General features: G+C 39.0%; 1 protein-coding gene across 4 annotated transcripts in view; it reads left to right on the forward strand.

Annotated features, from left to right (window-relative positions):
* Positions 1-17,388, forward strand: part of ARAP2 (ArfGAP with RhoGAP domain, ankyrin repeat and PH domain 2) — a 593,408-nt gene that overhangs the window by 221,437 nt on the left and 354,583 nt on the right. For all 4 annotated transcript variants that reach the window (XM_073646268.1, XM_073646261.1, XM_073646254.1 and 1 more), the window contains 2 exons: positions 1,557-1,663; positions 4,879-5,078. In XM_073646268.1, the coding sequence (XP_073502369.1) occupies positions 1,557-1,663; positions 4,879-5,078 (307 nt within the window). The remainder of the gene's footprint in view (positions 1-1,556; positions 1,664-4,878; positions 5,079-17,388) is intronic.

Consider the following 17,388-nt stretch of genomic DNA (forward strand, 5'->3'; position numbering starts at 1 on the left):
CTATAGGGGGATTAAAACGTTTTCCTTAATAAATAATGTCAGAAATAGAGAGGCACAATGGTTTACAGAAAGCATGTAAATATAAGATTGCTTAAGATCATATTAGGAAACCAAACCTTCTGAGCTGATGTCTGCTGTCTATACCAGCAGTGAGCCAGTTTGTGTTATCAGGTAGTGTCACATTAGATTAACATGGTCCCACCTGCTGAGATCTGGCAACAGCAAACGTGTTCTTCAGAAAACACTGAGCATTGCGCTGTCCGATTGTGCATTTTCTCTTCTGGGACACAAAGTAAAAGATATACAATACTCTTGATAAAGTCATTCCAGTGTTTCCTGGGCGAGACTACAGTCACAACTCAATATAAGTCTATGAGACGTAGAACGTGGCCAGAACGAGACTCTCATAGATTTACACTGTGAGCTTGTGACCATTATCTCTGATGATCGCAGCTTCTAGTCTCTCATGGAGACTATTGAATCTAGTGTAAAGTAAAAAGTTTTCAAAAATATTTAAAAAATATAAAAGTTTAAATTACCCCCTTTTGCCCCTTTCAAAATAAAAAAAAAAATCTAATATACACAAATTTGATATCGCCACATTCTGAATCGCCCGATCTATCATTATGTAAAAAGAATCAATCCGATCAGTAAACGACGTAATGAGAAAGAAAATCAAAAAGCCAGATATCCGTTTTTTTGGTTGCCACAAAGTTGCAATAAAATGCAATAACGTGCGATCAAAACAACGTATCTACCTCAAATCAGTATCAATAAAAATGTCTGCTCGGCGTGCAAAAAATAAGATCTCACCCGGCCCCAGATCCCAAAAAATGGAGACGCTACGGGTCTCAGAAAATGGCGACTTTTTTTTTTTTTTAACAAACTTTGGATTTTTTTACCACTTAAATAAAAATGAACCTATACATATTTAGTATCTACAAATTCATAATGACCTGCGGAATCATACTTGCACGTCAGTTTTAGCATTTAGTGAACATGGTAAAAAAAAAAAAAAAAAACAACTGTGGAATTGCACTCTTGGAATTTTTTTCCCATTTTCCAGTACACGATATGGTAAGACCAATGGGGTTGTTCAAAAGTAATAAGCTCTCACATGGCCATATTGACCAAAAGATAAAAAATGTATGGCTCTGGGAAGAAGGGGAGCAAAAAACGAAAGCGCAAAAACGGAAAATGGCCCTGCGGTGAACGGGTTAAAGCTGCATATAAGAAGAATAAATGGAAATGTGCCATCAAGAACAGGTTAAAATGACCTGGTCTTGAACTAGTGAATTGTGTATTTTTTGGGGGCATTATAAAACTGGCTGATTTAATATTGAGGTGCAAATATCAGTAATCATTTTCTTTTACTATTTGCTGACCTGCATGAAATATCCTTAGTACAGAGATTTAACCATTACTTTGTTCTTCACCAGACAAATATCTTATTTGTTTCTTCTTGTGTTATTTGTCGTATTGATAATCTTTATGTAAAATTTATAAAAATCTGCAACCTGAACACTTCTCATAATTCTTTCTCATTCATTTTATAGGACTTCCATGCTGGAATTGCCATTACTGACATCACAATGACTATGGTCACCCTAAAAAATGCAGACAGGAAAACATTTGAGATCATAACTCCTTTTCGAAATTTTTGGTAAGGTCAAAATATTCCAATCTTTTTTTCAAGAGTTTTGTATAGTTTCTATAATATGTGAGTACATGGTAAATCACTACAGAATTTAGAATCTTTCATCACCTAGTATGAACATATCCATATGTCATCATTGGCCTGACTTATGCCCATTATGTGTCCTTACATGCTTCTGCATAGTTTATTTAAAGGTAACTTGTCACCAGGTTTGCCCCCCAAAAAAAGCTGGGCCAGCTTCTTTAAGCCATATTTTACAACACACTAGAATGCTGTATGTACAGGTGCATCTCTCTAAATAAAAATATCATCAAAAAGTTAATTTACTTCAGTTGTTCAATACAAAAAATGAAACTCATATATTATATAGAGTAATTGCAAAAAGAGTGATCTATTTAAAGTGTTTATTTCTGTTAATGTTGATGATTATGGCTTACAGACAATGAAAACACAAACGTCATGATCTCAGTAAATTAGAATAATTTACAATAAACACCTGCAAAGGCTTCCTAAGCATTTAAAAAGGCCCCTTAGTCTATATCAGTAGGCTCCACAATCATGGGGAAGACTGTGACTTGACAGATGTCCAGTAGGCAGTCATTGACACAGTCCACAAGGTTTCTGAGTTCCAATTTTCATCTGGAAATCAAGGTCCCAGAGTCTGGAGGAAGAGTGGAGAGGCACACAATCCAAGCTGCTTGAGGCCTAGTGTGAAGTTTCCACAATCAGTGATGGTTTGGGGAGCCATGTTATCTGCTCGTGTAGATCAACTGTGTTTTATCAAGACCAAAGTCAACACAGCCGTCTACCAGGAGATTTTAAAGCGCTTCATGCTTCCCTTTGCCGACAAGCTTTTAGGAGATGGAAATTTCATTCTCCAGCAGGACTTGGCACCTGTCCACACTGTCAAAAGTACCAATACCTCATTTAAAAACAACAGTATCACTGTGCTTGATTGGCCAGCAAACTCGCCTGACCTTAATCCCATAGAGAATCTATGGGGTATTGTCAAGAGGAAGATGAGACACCAGACCCAACAATGCAGACGAGCTAAAGGCTGCTATCAAAGCAACTTGGGATTCCATAATGCCTCAGCAGTGCCACAGGCTGATCGCCTCCATGCACACCGCTTTGATGCAGTAATTGATGCAAAAGGAGCCCTGACCAAGTATTGAGTGCATTTACTGAAGATACATTTCAGTAGGCCAACATTTCGCATTTTAAAATCATTTTTCAAGCTGTTGTTATAAAGTATTCTAATTTACTGAGATAATGACTTTTGCGTTTTCATTGGCTGTAAGCCAGAATCATCAACATTAAAAGAAATAAACACTTGAAATAGATCACTCTGTTTGTAATGACTCTAAATAATATATGAGTTTCACTTTTTGTATTGAAGAACTGAAATAAATTAACTTTTTGATGATATTCTAATATAGTGAGATGCATCTGTATGTCCTCAATCCCCTATGCAAGACACAAAAAATACCTTTTATTATACTTACAGACTCTGAACAACTCTGGTTTTGATTCGACGCTTCTTCTCTTCTTATGACCAACGTCTTCTTTCCCTGCTTTCTGTATACGACGCGACCTATATCATCCACACAGTGTCTTACATTGCGCTCCTGTGCAGGCGCACTTCTCTTTGCCCTGTCGAGGGCAGAAGAAAACACTACAGTGCACATGAGCCAGCTTTACTTATGGGTCATCGGCGCTTTTTGGTCTTTCTCAGCGCATGCGCACTACAACACTTTGCTGTCCCCTCGGCAGGGTAGAGAGCGGTGCGCCTGCGCAGGAGCGTGATGAAGAACACTGTGTGAATGACGTAGGATGCATCAGCCCCACAAAGCAGGGAAGGAGGATGGCGAGCGCAACAAGAGAGAAGGCACCAGATAAAGACCAAAAATGTCCATCAGAATGGTCCACACCGTCTGTGAGTAAAATAAAAACACTTATTTGTGCCTTGCATAGGGAATTGGGGACATATATACAGCATTCCAGAATGTTGTAAAAGAGGGTATACAGGTGCTGTCCATACTTTATATTGGGAAAACCTGGCGACAGGTTACCTTTGACTTTGTGGTATACATTTTTTTACAAAGGTATTCAGTAAACAACATATAAAACTATATGTGATATAACAGTCATACAATGTTGGTAATGCAAATATAGTGTGAACAGTGCCTTAGCTAGACGTTATGCTATTTATCAGTGCATAAATAATGAGAACATTTACATATTTAAATTTAATATCATCTCTACCCCATAATCAAAAACAATCACCATGGCACACAAAGTAGAGTACTGTAATAATCTATATCACCATCTGCTGGAAGAATTTTGGGATAGTAATTTTCACTTCTGCTAGAAAAAGCTCAAACAACACATTATCATGTTTAATTCTTAATGCAACAGCTAGTAAAATTAATATTAAGCGCCAATATTAGTTGACAATTAAATTACATGCGCTATATATTTTAATCAATGTCACCTTTACATATAGTGGTACATTTAACTACCTATCTGACACTGGTTTTCACAATGCAAACTGCATACATTATTAAATAGATATTTTTTTTACACCTTTTGAGACTATTTGTACTCATTGCGATAATAACTGCTTTATAATCCATTTTGAATGTGTGAAATTAATTTTATGCCCAGCTAGCCTGATGGGGAACATCACAATGTCCCTCCTTCTGCTGAGATCTCTCACTGCTCAGTAGACGCTGCAGCTGTCAGTTTGACTGTGTGGCAGAGACTGAATACACTTCGACTCTAGATAAGCTTATATACTATTTACCTCAACATATAGATTCTCATCTTAATATCAGATCATTCAGCCAGTCTGGATTTCTGACACATATTTTAAAAATAAGTACATCAGTATTATCAGGTATAAGAGATTTATATATTAATGTATGCAGTATTGTGAAAACTGTTGACAGATCTGCTTTGAAGTGGATTACATATTATGGTCTTTACTGGTGATTACCTGCTATCTCAATGGAAAGTTGCAGATGTCTACACATTTTTCCAGCAATAGCTACAGATAAAATGTGGTATTACATGCTGCTTTTTCCATGGTCCACTTCTGATTTCAATATGGCCTAATAGAACAATCTTTTTACGCGGATAGACTACAATATTCCATTGCCTACCGTAGAAGAGATTTCACAAAGTAACAAAATAGTAATAGAATTCTTGCAATATTTTAGCTTTACAGCAGAGTCAGAAAGAGAGAAGCAAGAGTGGATTGAAGCCTTGCAGCAATCAATAGCTGAGATGGTAGCAGATTATGAAGTAGCTGAAAAGATTTGGTTCAATGAATCGAACAGGAGCTGTGCAGATTGCCGAGCTCCAAATCCTGACTGGGCATCCATCAACCTGTGTGTTGTCATCTGCAAGGACTGTGCGGGTAAAAGAATACTATGATTTCGTGCTTTAGCATGGCTTGCAGTTCATTGCTTATTATTAAGTAGATTGTCTCTTCATTCTTCATTTTGCTTCTTTTAAAAGACTGAGAAATAAAACACATTGGGACATCATGTGTTAAAAAACTACAATCATAATCCAAACATAAGAAGTAAATCTTAACTAATAAATACGTGTAGCTACAAACTTTTTTTAAAAATTTTATTTGGGCAGCACACTGTTCATTTAAAGTGTATAGGAATGAATGCTTCACAAATAGCCTAGAACCCAAGGACTTGCTTTCAGGTGGTGGTTACCACATCTGTACTGTATATATATACATTTCATATACAAAATGCACACTGTGAAGACACGTGTTCTTCCGTGGGTGTAATACTACTCAGACAACACGGAGTAAGGGTTAAACAGTGTGGCAATATTTTATTGAACCACCATACAGACAATAACATATAGAACAGTCACAGCAAATACCCAAGATGGTGCAAAATTGCACAGTCTCACCTGTTGGTTGGCCCACCGGGAATAGAGCAACTACGACTTTAGGACTTCAAGGGCCAACTACCTCAACCAGTCGCCCCATACTTTTGGCGGGCACCCACAGAGAGGAGGTAGCAGCAAACTTAGGAAGTTCAATGAGGTACATAGCCAGGATATCTGAAGATGACCGGATGGTCCCAACCTGGATTTCTCTGCATGTAACCATGGGTTCCAGGTGACCAGATGGTCCCAATCTGGCTAAGCCAAACATATCTATGGGACCAGGGGACCAGAGGGTCACAAACATGGCTTTCCCTAAACGACTCCATGGGACCAGGCGACCAGATGGTCCCAACCTGGCATCTCAGAACATATCCATGGGACCAGGTGACCGGAGGGTCACAATCCTAGTTTCCCAAAACGTCTCCATAGGGTCAGTGATGGTCAATGGAGCAGATCTGTATCCTTCCAGCTATGGCAGTGTTCCCTTAGGCTGGCATAATGTAGAATCCAAATCTATGTTCCTCAGGATGAAGCTATGCTACCAAACTGCTGTCCTGAAGAGTCTCTCTGATTCTCTTTTCGGCATGACAGAAATCCCTGCTTATATGTACATCTGTGGCTCAGATCATCATTCATTGGTCAGATGGGAAGGTGCAGGGCTCATGTCTCATTGTTTGAGTATTTAATAAATTTGCATAGCTTGTATCCCCCTGCTCTGTAAATCACCAAACTAGCTGGCCAAGTACAATAAGTAATTTGCATATTAACAAACATCATTGTAGCCCAACCCTTAGTCGATATCCCCCATACAATAAATTGCAGTAAATATCAATTAAAATGTCAACATTCAGGGTTATACAAATACTAGTCTGTCCTTCTAGACCCACCAAAGAAAAACACATAAATTCAAAAGTCAACACAAAGATAATAGTGTATTTCTCCTGGCTTAACAAATCTAGACATCTGGATAATTAACCCTCCGTCACATACAATATCGGTTCTAACGAGTTCACATACCATGTGACTGTCTGGCGCAGGCTAGAAAAATACCTATAATATCTAATGTTTGCAATTTCAGTGCTCTAAAAGTGATCAGTGACCTTCATAGGGATGTAATAAAAGAGACTACACATAATCAGGTGCAAAAAAACCCCATTTACTTAACATAAAACTAATAACTCTGAAATACAAACATTTCAAAACTCCCGCCAAATAGTCCCCAGTTCGACTCTGTCAAAAAACTCTACAAAGAAAATTTATGGAAACAAACTTAATTTTGAGGTACCTTAAGTACTATTAAACACATATTCAATCAGAATTAGATCCTGAAGTTTCCCCAGAAAAATTACACTTGCAGAGCAAAGAGCAAGAATTACACATCATTTTTGCATGTGTCAGGCAGATTGCATTATGACATTTGTGACATTCATAATTAGAAAGCCTTCTGATTCCACTTTCCGTGGTGCAGGTGGTGCATCTCCTTCTTTTGGGAGGTGGTGCAGGTGGTGAATTTTCACTATCATCTTCTGGGCGGAATCTTTTGAGCTGAACTTGAAGGCGAAAGGGGATACCGATTGTTTACATACTTCTCCTGCGTAGCTCTCCAAGCACTAGTTCATGGGCCAATTTTTTCAGATAGAATCGTCTACGGAGTGGTTCAAGCTTGTTTTCAAGGTAAATGACTTGTGAAATTATACCACCCAAATTCAACATCGCAAAAAATATGACCATTGGCCAGCGTTTGGTGTTTCTGCTGACGTTGAAAGTTGAGCACATCTGATCAGCTGTATCAACACCCCCTTTGGTTGCATTATAAAATGTAATTATCTCCGGGGTTTTTTGTGCCTCAGTCCCAGGATCGATGGCATCATCATCATGAAGTGTTGATAGAAGAAGTACAATTTTTTTTGCTTGTGGTACATAGGAAACCAAAACCTTTCCATTATGGAATGCAAACATACTGCTGTACTGTTGTCTCCCTTTCACACATACAAACTGTGTAGGCAATTCTTTTTTATTTTTTCTTACAGTTTTGACATATGAAAGCTTCTGCATTTTCAGATAATCAATCAGATTACAATTTGAAAACCAATTGTCAGCTGTTATATTGCGACCCGATCCAAATAAGGGCTCAGCCAGTCTTTTTACAATATCACTGGGTTTGTTGCTGACACAGTAAGGACCTTCTGGTTGTTTTCCTGCATAAACTTCCAGGTTGTAAGTGTAGATCTTACTGGCATCAACAAGGGCATACATTTTTATTCCATATTTGTTAGGCTTTGATGGAATATATTGACGAAAGGCTCATTTACCACTAAAACCAGGGAGCATTTCATCAATAGTGAGATTCTCCCCAGGGCAATAGCATTTTTTACAGTTTTCAAGAAATTTTTGGAATATATCACTAATTGGAGCAAGTCGGTCATGTGTTTTACGTTCGGTTCGGGTAGTTCTGTCGTCAAACCGAAGTCAACGAATTAGAAGCTTGAATCTGTTTATGGACATAACAAGGCCAAATTTTTCAACTCCATCCCCATCTTTACTCCAAAGTTCCTCCAAACTTTGTCTATTTGCCCTATAAGCTCCTGCAAGGTATAATAATCCAAAAAAAGCACGCAGTTCTATTTCATCTCTGGCCTTGATGGTTCTGTTGCACATGAATTTGTCCTTTATAATGTCTATATATTGGTTGGTATATGTGACAATAGAGTCCAGAATGTCATCTGTGAATAATCTATTCCAGCATTCAACTGCAGTTTTTGCATTACTTGCAGTTCCTATAACTGCAGGAAGGTGAGTAATAATGTTTTGAGGTTCCCTACGTTTTTTCTGGAGTGGCTTCTTGTTCCATTGGTTTTTTTTATCTTTTCCCATATAATAAGATTCTACATCTTCATCCTCATCACTGTCACCATCTTGCTCTGTTTCAGAATCCACTTCACATACTTTCACCTCATCATGAGAATCAATCTCACTTTCCTCTCCTAAATCCTCATTCAGTGTGGGGTCTGCATCATCTAATAGCATGTTTGTTACTTCCTCAACATCAAGGTTTTTTGATAAATTGTACATTTTCCTCTCCATTTCAGCAGATAATCTGAAGCAAGAGAAGGAATATGTGTTAGGGAACTACTGTATATGCCTGAGCAGCACACTTTCTTTTTTAATCTGCCTTATTTCTATGAAAATCCTCACACTTTGTGCTATACATTCATAAAACAAGCTAAATAAACAATTGTGATGAATAAAAACATAAAATACCAACCTTATTGAGTGTGACGTGTTCACATACAATGAGCCTGAGAGATTAGCGCAGTTATATCTGTCCTCCTGAAGCTCTGCAATCCAACTGTGGTATGAGGTTTCACAGAGCTGCTAGAGACAGGAGACTACCTAGAGGGAGGGGATTTCCTCACAATCTGGTGAGGAAGGAGAAATGAAAGTAAAAGAGATGTGCCTGTCAGGCCTATTGTATGTGACGGAGGGTTAAGATTAGAAGCTGTGTCATCACACACACATTTACATTATTTATATTATTTACATTTATCGTCTATATAATATTTACCTAATTATCTATGTCAAAGGGGTTGTCCACTACTCGGACAACTCCATCTCAATTGCTATATTACCCCTTATTAAATAACAACAGCCTAAACTCACCTCCAGTGCCAGCACTGTTACAGCAAAGAAGGCACCTTGCCTCTTGTGGCTCGCATGACATTTTGCTATGTGAATCCAGCAGCCAATAAGCGACCTCTTCACTAGTGTTGAGCGAATTTGTTTGGCATTTCAAATTCGCGTTCGTGTTGGGGGTTCCGACTTGTTCGCGCCAAAAAATTGGCTCCACCCATGAACATCCCTTATTAGCCACGCTGTCACGCAGATGACATCTGCGTGACAGCATGGCTAATCAGGGATGTTCATGGGCGGAGCCGATTTTTTGGCGCGAACAAGTCGGAACCCCAAACATGAACATGAATTTGAAATGACAAACAAATTCGCTCAACACTACTCTTCACTATCACTTCATTTAAATGAAACTGACACCTGATAGAAAAGAGAAATGCTGCTGCTCTCTGACTACCTCCTAATGTTGGTTACATTCGAAGAAAGTGTGAATCATCTATGGATTGACATCGGCACCAAATGGGAATATAGGCCGCTGCCATTTTAAATTGGGGAATAGTTGACAACCCATTTAAGTCCAATGCAGGTATTGATATGCTGGAACACGCCGACAAAGATAGAAGCATATAGTTCTCAAAGTTGCTGTTGTATGAAATGTAGCATTCCAGTGAAAACCATGAAAAAAAAAGTCCCAGATAAGTCCTACTCCTTACAAGATTTCTAAAATTAGCAAGTAGCAAACTGCATAAATCATTAGTACAATTGAATATAAGAAACGTTGTAATATATCTTATCAAATAAATCTGCTTCCTTCCTCCATACCCTCTGAAATTGTCATCCAGTCTGAAAAAAGCAGCTCAAATCCATCTTGATCAGACAAGACAGATTGTCAGATCACTGTGGTTACAATTTCCACAAACCATTGTATGTAAAAGGGAGGATGGAGGAGGAGAGGTGATTACCTTGAGGAATCGGTAAATCTAATAGTACCACTGCGCTAAAATGTTGGATGTTATATAACAATACAAATATGGTTATACAAAGTATTACATACATATAAGGATTTGCCGCAAGTTATATAGGGTAGACTTATGGGGTCCGCAACTGTACAAAAATATTAGATAAAAGTGAAACACTATCATATGCTGCGCTGATACCTCACAGTCTAACCCAAAATCATCAACAGCAGTACAGTTTACAACCAGCAATATTAAACCGGTTGAAATTAACATGCATACAATGTAGAGATGTCCATAATCAAGACTATTACCTCACTGGGTACATTGAATCTAATACTTGGTGCACAATTCTTCAAAAGAAATATAGAAAAAACAGTAACCAGTGAGGTTTACAATACAATGAATACAATGAATAAATCAACACTAGTATTGCCATTATATGCTAGTGGGATGGGATACTCGATGCTGACAGCCAAATCCCCAAAAATATATGTGTAAACTTGCTGGTGAAATTAAAGAAACAAGCGACAATGTCCTCAAATATCAAGGTCCACAGACCACTCACTGTTGTAGAACCGTATGTCACTCTAGTCTAAGGTTTCCAGAATTCAGGCAGAATCACTGATAGAGATTGCGCTGTATTCATGCAGGGAGCCCCGGACGGTGGCTTGCCCGCTATGGAGCGCCACGTGTAGGAAGTGAAACAGCGGCGTGTGACGCCACAGGTACAAGGACGGAAGCCTAAACATCCTGTCCTCCCTTACGCATTTCGGAGATGTTCTAATCTCCTTCATCAGAGGTTACTGTACCAAAGCTGAACACTACCTTTATATGATCTCCCAATAGTCCACAGCTGCTACATAATTCTTACCAATGGGTCAATAACACTAAAACCAATATAATCATGACTGAAAAGATACAAACTTTAATAAACTACCTAAAACAATACAGTGAATACAGCGCGATCTCTATCAGTGATGCCGCCTGATTTCTGCTTACAAAAGGAAACCTTAGACTAGAGTGACATACGGTTCTACAACAGTGAGTGGTCTGTGGACCTTGATATTTGAGGACATTGTCGCTTCTTTCTTTAATTTCACTAGCAAGTTTACACATATATTTTTTTGGATTGGCGCTGTTTGGCTGTCAGCATCGAGTATCCCACCCCACTAGCATATATTGGCAATACTAGTGGGGATTTATTCATTGTATTGTAAACCTCACTGGTTACTGCTTTTTCTTTATTTCTTTTGAAGAATTGTGCACTAAGTATTAGATTCAATGTACCCAGTGAGGTAATAGTCTTGATTATGGACATCTCTGCATTGCATGTATATTAATTTCAACAGGTTTAATATTGCTGGTTGAAAACTGTACTGCTGTTGATTATTTTGGGTTAGACTGTGAGGTATCAGCGCAACATATGATAGTGTTTCACTTTTATCTAATATTTTTGTACAGTTGCGGACCCCATAAGTCTACCCTATATAACTTGCGGCATATCCTTATATGTATGTAATACTTTGTATAACCATATTTGTATTTGTACATAACATCCAACATTTTAGCGCAGTGATACAGTAAATCTAATAGTATCTGTTACTATTTATCACTCCAGGGTTATATTCTTTACCACTTGCTGCTATTATGTTTGTATTTTGACACAGTAGATAGCGTGAGTGACCTTGCTTTGTATTCTTCTATTTACCTTGACGAATCTGGCAAGAAGATTCCCTGAAAGTTCGTGTTAATATTTCTAATAAGTCTGGACTCACAGCTACACTGCTCAGGGCTGCTGTATATTGTTCTGAATAATTCTGCTGCTTCTCTAGATGGGCTAAAAAAAGGAAAAAGTACGCGGAATCCCTCTCTGTATGCTGTTCTGTGTATGACAAAGATCATTGCAGCTAGTGTCCTCCAGCTCAGAGTGAATTGCAAATTAAGAGATTGAGCCAACAGAGGGGAAACTGGTGAAAATGCAGAATACAAAACATGTAATGGCCAGAAATAGTGTTGTTTTTTTCATGTATTCACACTGGATAGCTTATTCTGAAAAGTTACTTTATAGTACAGTTAAACTTAAAATATAGAGACATGGGAATGCTCCTTTTACAAACATTTTTACTGATATTTAAAGATATAGTTTGACATATTAGTATACATCATAAAATGTAAGATAAAATAAGAAGGAAAAAATAATATAGAGGTGAAAAACTTAAGTAAAATATGAAAACATATGTTTTTACTATACTGCAAATGGTGTGCCCAGAGGAAACCCACACAAACACGGGGAGAACAACCCAACTCCTTGCAGATCCTTGGTATGATTATAACTCAGGAACCAAGAGCTGCAAAACAACAGTACTATCCACTGAGCCATCGCGCTGCACATCAGAGGTTCACATAGAAATCATTGTAACCCTATAGCATAAGTCCTAATTCCCCAAACAAAAAAAAAAATATTGGGCGGGGTCAAAGAAGAGCATATCTCACAACTTTGCATCCCTTACAATGTAATTTTGCTCCTATTGAAGCCCCTTAGTGTTTCAAATAAATATGGATTTTTTAACATGGTTGCAACATTCTCTGTGTTTGAGCAACTGTTCACTGTCTTCATTAAATCTAAAAAGAATTACATCACAATTAAATAGTATCTAATGTAGTTTCTTCTTACAATTAACTTGTGGTATGTCAGAAGCAGGTGTTATTTAGTTTTACACAAGTCAATCATTAACTTATATTCTGACCTTTTCATTCTTTGTCATTAATCCTGATTGACGCGGTCTTATACCCCCATTATCCTATCAGTCCTCACAGGTAACCAAATACTTATTACCTTTCTTTGTCCCTACTGACTATCTGATTTATAGGATCAATATATAATCAGAGTTTCCATTCCGAAAGCTGCTTAAAACACTGCAAATTGGTAATATCATTGACACATACTGTATATATGTATATATGTAAGTTTATGGGAAAGTTCACTTACATATGTGAAAGCAATGTGAAATCAAGAGAATATTGATCACAGGGAGATGAGACAACTGTGGAATACTTCAACATGTCCCAATGATTCTGAGAATATTTATTCATGACACATTTTACTTTATGTTAACATTAAATTTAGGTTGATATGTTTTATGTTTTTTCCTCAAGAATATCTGAAATCTGATGAAAATTTTGAGAAGTTAGTAATTTTCAAACTTTGAATGTTAATATTCTTAAACCAGTTACACCACAAAAAGTTAATAAAAAACTTTTCCAAATTGTCTTCTCTACATCAGCTTCATTTTTCAAAAGTCTCTTTATTTTGTTATGATGTAAGAAGGATTAGAATTTAGTAGCAAATTTTATTTAGTTCAAGGAAATTTAGTAGGAAATTTTAATTTTTACAGAATTATTCCCCCAATAAGTTTGCAAAGTTGACAGATGAGGGGGCTGTCAGTACAGGGGTAGCACTGCTGCAGCAAGGCATGTCCTCTGAAATCCAGAGGAGTGTCAGCTCCAGTAAGGGGGGAAATAGGAGAGCAGGGCAGGCCAGGCAGGTGCTGGTAGTGGGGGACTCAATTATTAGGGAAACAGATAGGGCAATCTGTCACAAAGACAGGGATCGTCGAACAGTGTGCTGCCTACCTGGCGCTCGAATCCGGCACATCGCTGATCGGGTTGACAGATTACTGGGAGGGGCTGGTGAGGACCCAGCGGTCATGGTGCACATTGGCACAAATGACAAAGTTAAAGGTAGGTGGAAGGTCCTTAACCCCTTAACAACAATAGACGTACTAATACGCGTCTGTGTCGTGGAACTTAAGAGCCAGACCCATATTAGTACGTCATAGCGATCGCGAGCGCACACAGGCTGTGCGTGCGCGATCGCCGCCGGGTGTCAGCTGATTGTCACAGCTGACACCCGGTACTATGTGCAGGGAGCGGTCACGCACCGCTCCCAGCACATTAACCCCCGCGATGCTGCGATCGAAGTCGATCGCAGCATTGCGGTGGCAAGGGGAGGTGATCGCAGATACTCACCTCCTCTTCCGGCTTCCAGCGCTGTCTGCCGTGGCTTCCAGGATGTTGCCATGACGACCCGATGTCGTCATGACAACATCCGCGTCACCAGACAGCAGGAAGATTTTTTGGACATGCGCAGTGCATCTCCAAACAATCTTCTCCCTGTCCAGCGCTGACAGCCTGCATGGCACAGGGATGGTGCTGCATTCCTGAGCCATGCAGGCGATCAGAGAAAAAAAAGTGAAAGTCCCATAGTGGGACAAAGTAATAAAGTATAAAAACTATCAGAAAGTGAAAAAAAAAAAAAATGTAAAAATATAAAAAAAAAAATAAAAAAATAATCCACCAAAAATAAAAATATAATCTACCCATCAATAAATATTATTATAAAAAAAAAACAAAACAAAACAATAAAAGTACACATATTTGGTATCGCCGCGTCTGGAACAACCTGACCTATAAAACTGTCCCACTAGTTAACCCCTTCAGTGAACACGGTAAAAAAAAAAAAAAAACGAAGCAAAAAACAATGCTTTATCACCATACTGCCAAACAAAAAATGGAATAACACGCGATCAAAAAGACAAATATAAATAAAAATAGTACCGCTGAAAACGTCATCTCGTCCCGCAAAAAACAAGCTGCCAAACAGCTCCATCAGCCGAAAAATAAAAAAGTTACAGCTCTCAGAATAAAGCTATGCTAAAAAATAATTTTTTCTATAAAATTGCTTTTATTATGTAAAAGTGCAAAACATAGAAATACGATATAAATGTGGTACTGCTATAAACGTACTGACCCGAAGAATAAAGCTGCCTTATCAATTTTACCACACGCGGAACAGAATAAAAAAAAAGCAAAAAAAAACAACTCCTGAATTGTTGGTTTTTGTTTATTCTGCCTCCCAAAAATCGGAATAGAAAGCGATCAAAAAATGTCACGTGCCTGAAAATGGCACCAATAACAACGTCAACTCATCCCGCAAAAAACAAGCTGTCAAATGACTGTCTGCCAAAATCTGGAAAAATTATAGCTCTCAAAATATGGCGATGCAAAAACTAGATTTTACAAAAAATGCGTCTTTTAGTGTGTGACAGCTGTCAGTCATAAAAACCCCATATGATTCTGGTATCGCTGTAGTCTCACCGACCCGAAGAATAAGGTCGTCTAATCACTTATAACGCATGAGGAACGGCGTAAAAAATAAACTCTCAGGTTAGGGTTGTGCTAGGGTTAGGGTTGTGCTAGGGTTAGGGTTGTGCTACGGTTAGGGTTGTGTTAGGTTTAGGGCTGGGGTTGGGTTTAAGGTTGGGGTTAGGGTTGTGATGGGGTTGGGATTTTTTTCAAAAGTAAGAAAAAAAGATGACGATATGGCGACTAGTGTTGAGCGCAAGTGCTCGCTACTTGAGTTTGCATCGGGTGTTCTGGTATGCATTGAGTATCGTGGGTATTTGAGTGACATGCTCGAGTCTCCGCCCCATATGCTTCACGGCCCAAAAAACTTTGCGGGGATTGCCTGCCATGCACGAGCGATCCACGCATGGTTTTTTTTGGGTGTCTAATAACCGTGAAACATCCGGGCGGGGACTCGAGCATGTCACTCGAGCACACGCAGTACATAGTGCATACCTGAGTACCTGATGCAAACTCAAGTAGCGAACACTTGCGCTCAAGACTAATGACAACTTATTCAATATGATGACCTAATGTTATCAAATTCTGTGTCGTACCTCTGGGTTCAAAATGTTCACTATACACCTTAATAAAATCCTTGAGGGGTATAGTTTCCAAAATGGGGTCACTTGTGGGGGAGCTCCACTGTTAGGCACATCAGGGGCTCTCCAAAAGCAAAATGGTGTCCGCTAAAAAATTAAATGGAAAATCGTCTCAAATTGTTAGCGGACGCCATGTTGCATTTGGAGAGCCCCTGCGTGCCTAAACTTTGGAGCTCCCCCACAAGTGACCCCATTTTGGAAACTAGACCACCCACGGCACCTATCTAGATGCATAATGAGCACTTGGAACCCCCAGGTGCTTCACAAATTGATTCGTAAAAATGAAAAAGGGGAAAAAAATACTTTTTCATTTTTACGAATCAATTTGTGCAGCACCTTGGGGTTCCAAGTGCTCACTATGCATCTAGATAGGTGCCTTGGGTGGTCTAGTTTCCAAAATGGCATCACTTGTGGGGGAGCTCCAACGTTTAGGCACACAGGAGCTCTCCAAACGCGACATGGTGTCCGCTAACAAATTGGCACCATGTAGCGTTTGGAGAGGCCCTGTGTGACTAAACATTGGAGCTCCCCCACAAGTGACCCCATTTTGGAAACTAGACCACCCAAGGCACCTATCTAGATGCAAAATGAGCACTTGGAAACCCCAGGTGCTTCACAAACTGATTCGTAAAAATGAAAAAGTGAAAAAAAAACACTTTTTAATTTTTACGAATCAATTTGTGAAGCACCTGGGGGTTCCAAGTGCTCACTATGCATCTAGATAGGTGCCTTGGGTGGTCTAGTTTCCAAAATGGCATCACTTGTGGGGAGCTCCAATGTTTAGACACACAGGAGCACTCCAAACGCGACATGGTGTCCGCTAACAAATTGGAACCATGTCGCGTTTGGAGAGGCCCTGTGTGACTAAACATTGGAGCTCCCCCACAAGTGACCGCATTTTGGAAACTAGACCACGCATGGCACCTATCTAGATGCATAATGAGCACTTGGAATCCCCAGGTGCTTCACAAACTGATTCGTAAAAATGAAAAAGTGAAAAAAAAACACTTTTTAATTTTTACGAATCAATTTGTGAAGCACCTGGGGGTTCCAAGTGCTCCTTACGCATCTAGATAGGTGCCTTTGGTGGTCTAGTTTCCAAAATGGGGTCACTTGTGGGGGAGCTCCAATGTTTAGGCACACAGGAGCTCTCCAAACGCGACATGGTGTCCGCTAACAAATTGGAACCATGTCGCGTTTGGAGAGGCCCTGTGTGAATAAACATTGAAGCTCCCCCAAAAGTGACCCCATTTTGGAAACTAGACCACCAAAGGCACCTATCTAGATGCATAGTGAGCACTTGGAACCCCCAGGTGCTTCACAAATATATTCGTAAAAATGAAAAAGTGAAAAAAAAAACACTTTTTCATTTTTACGAATCAATTTGTGAATCACCTGGGGGTTCCAAGTGCTCATTATGCACCTAGATAGGTGCCTTGGG

This window comes from Phyllobates terribilis, unplaced genomic scaffold, assembly GCF_046119375.1.
Source record: "Phyllobates terribilis strain yellow unplaced genomic scaffold, ASM4611937v1 Scaffold_1__5_contigs__length_1240528914, whole genome shotgun sequence".
In the NCBI taxonomy this organism is placed as follows: Eukaryota; Metazoa; Chordata; class Amphibia; order Anura; family Dendrobatidae; genus Phyllobates; species Phyllobates terribilis.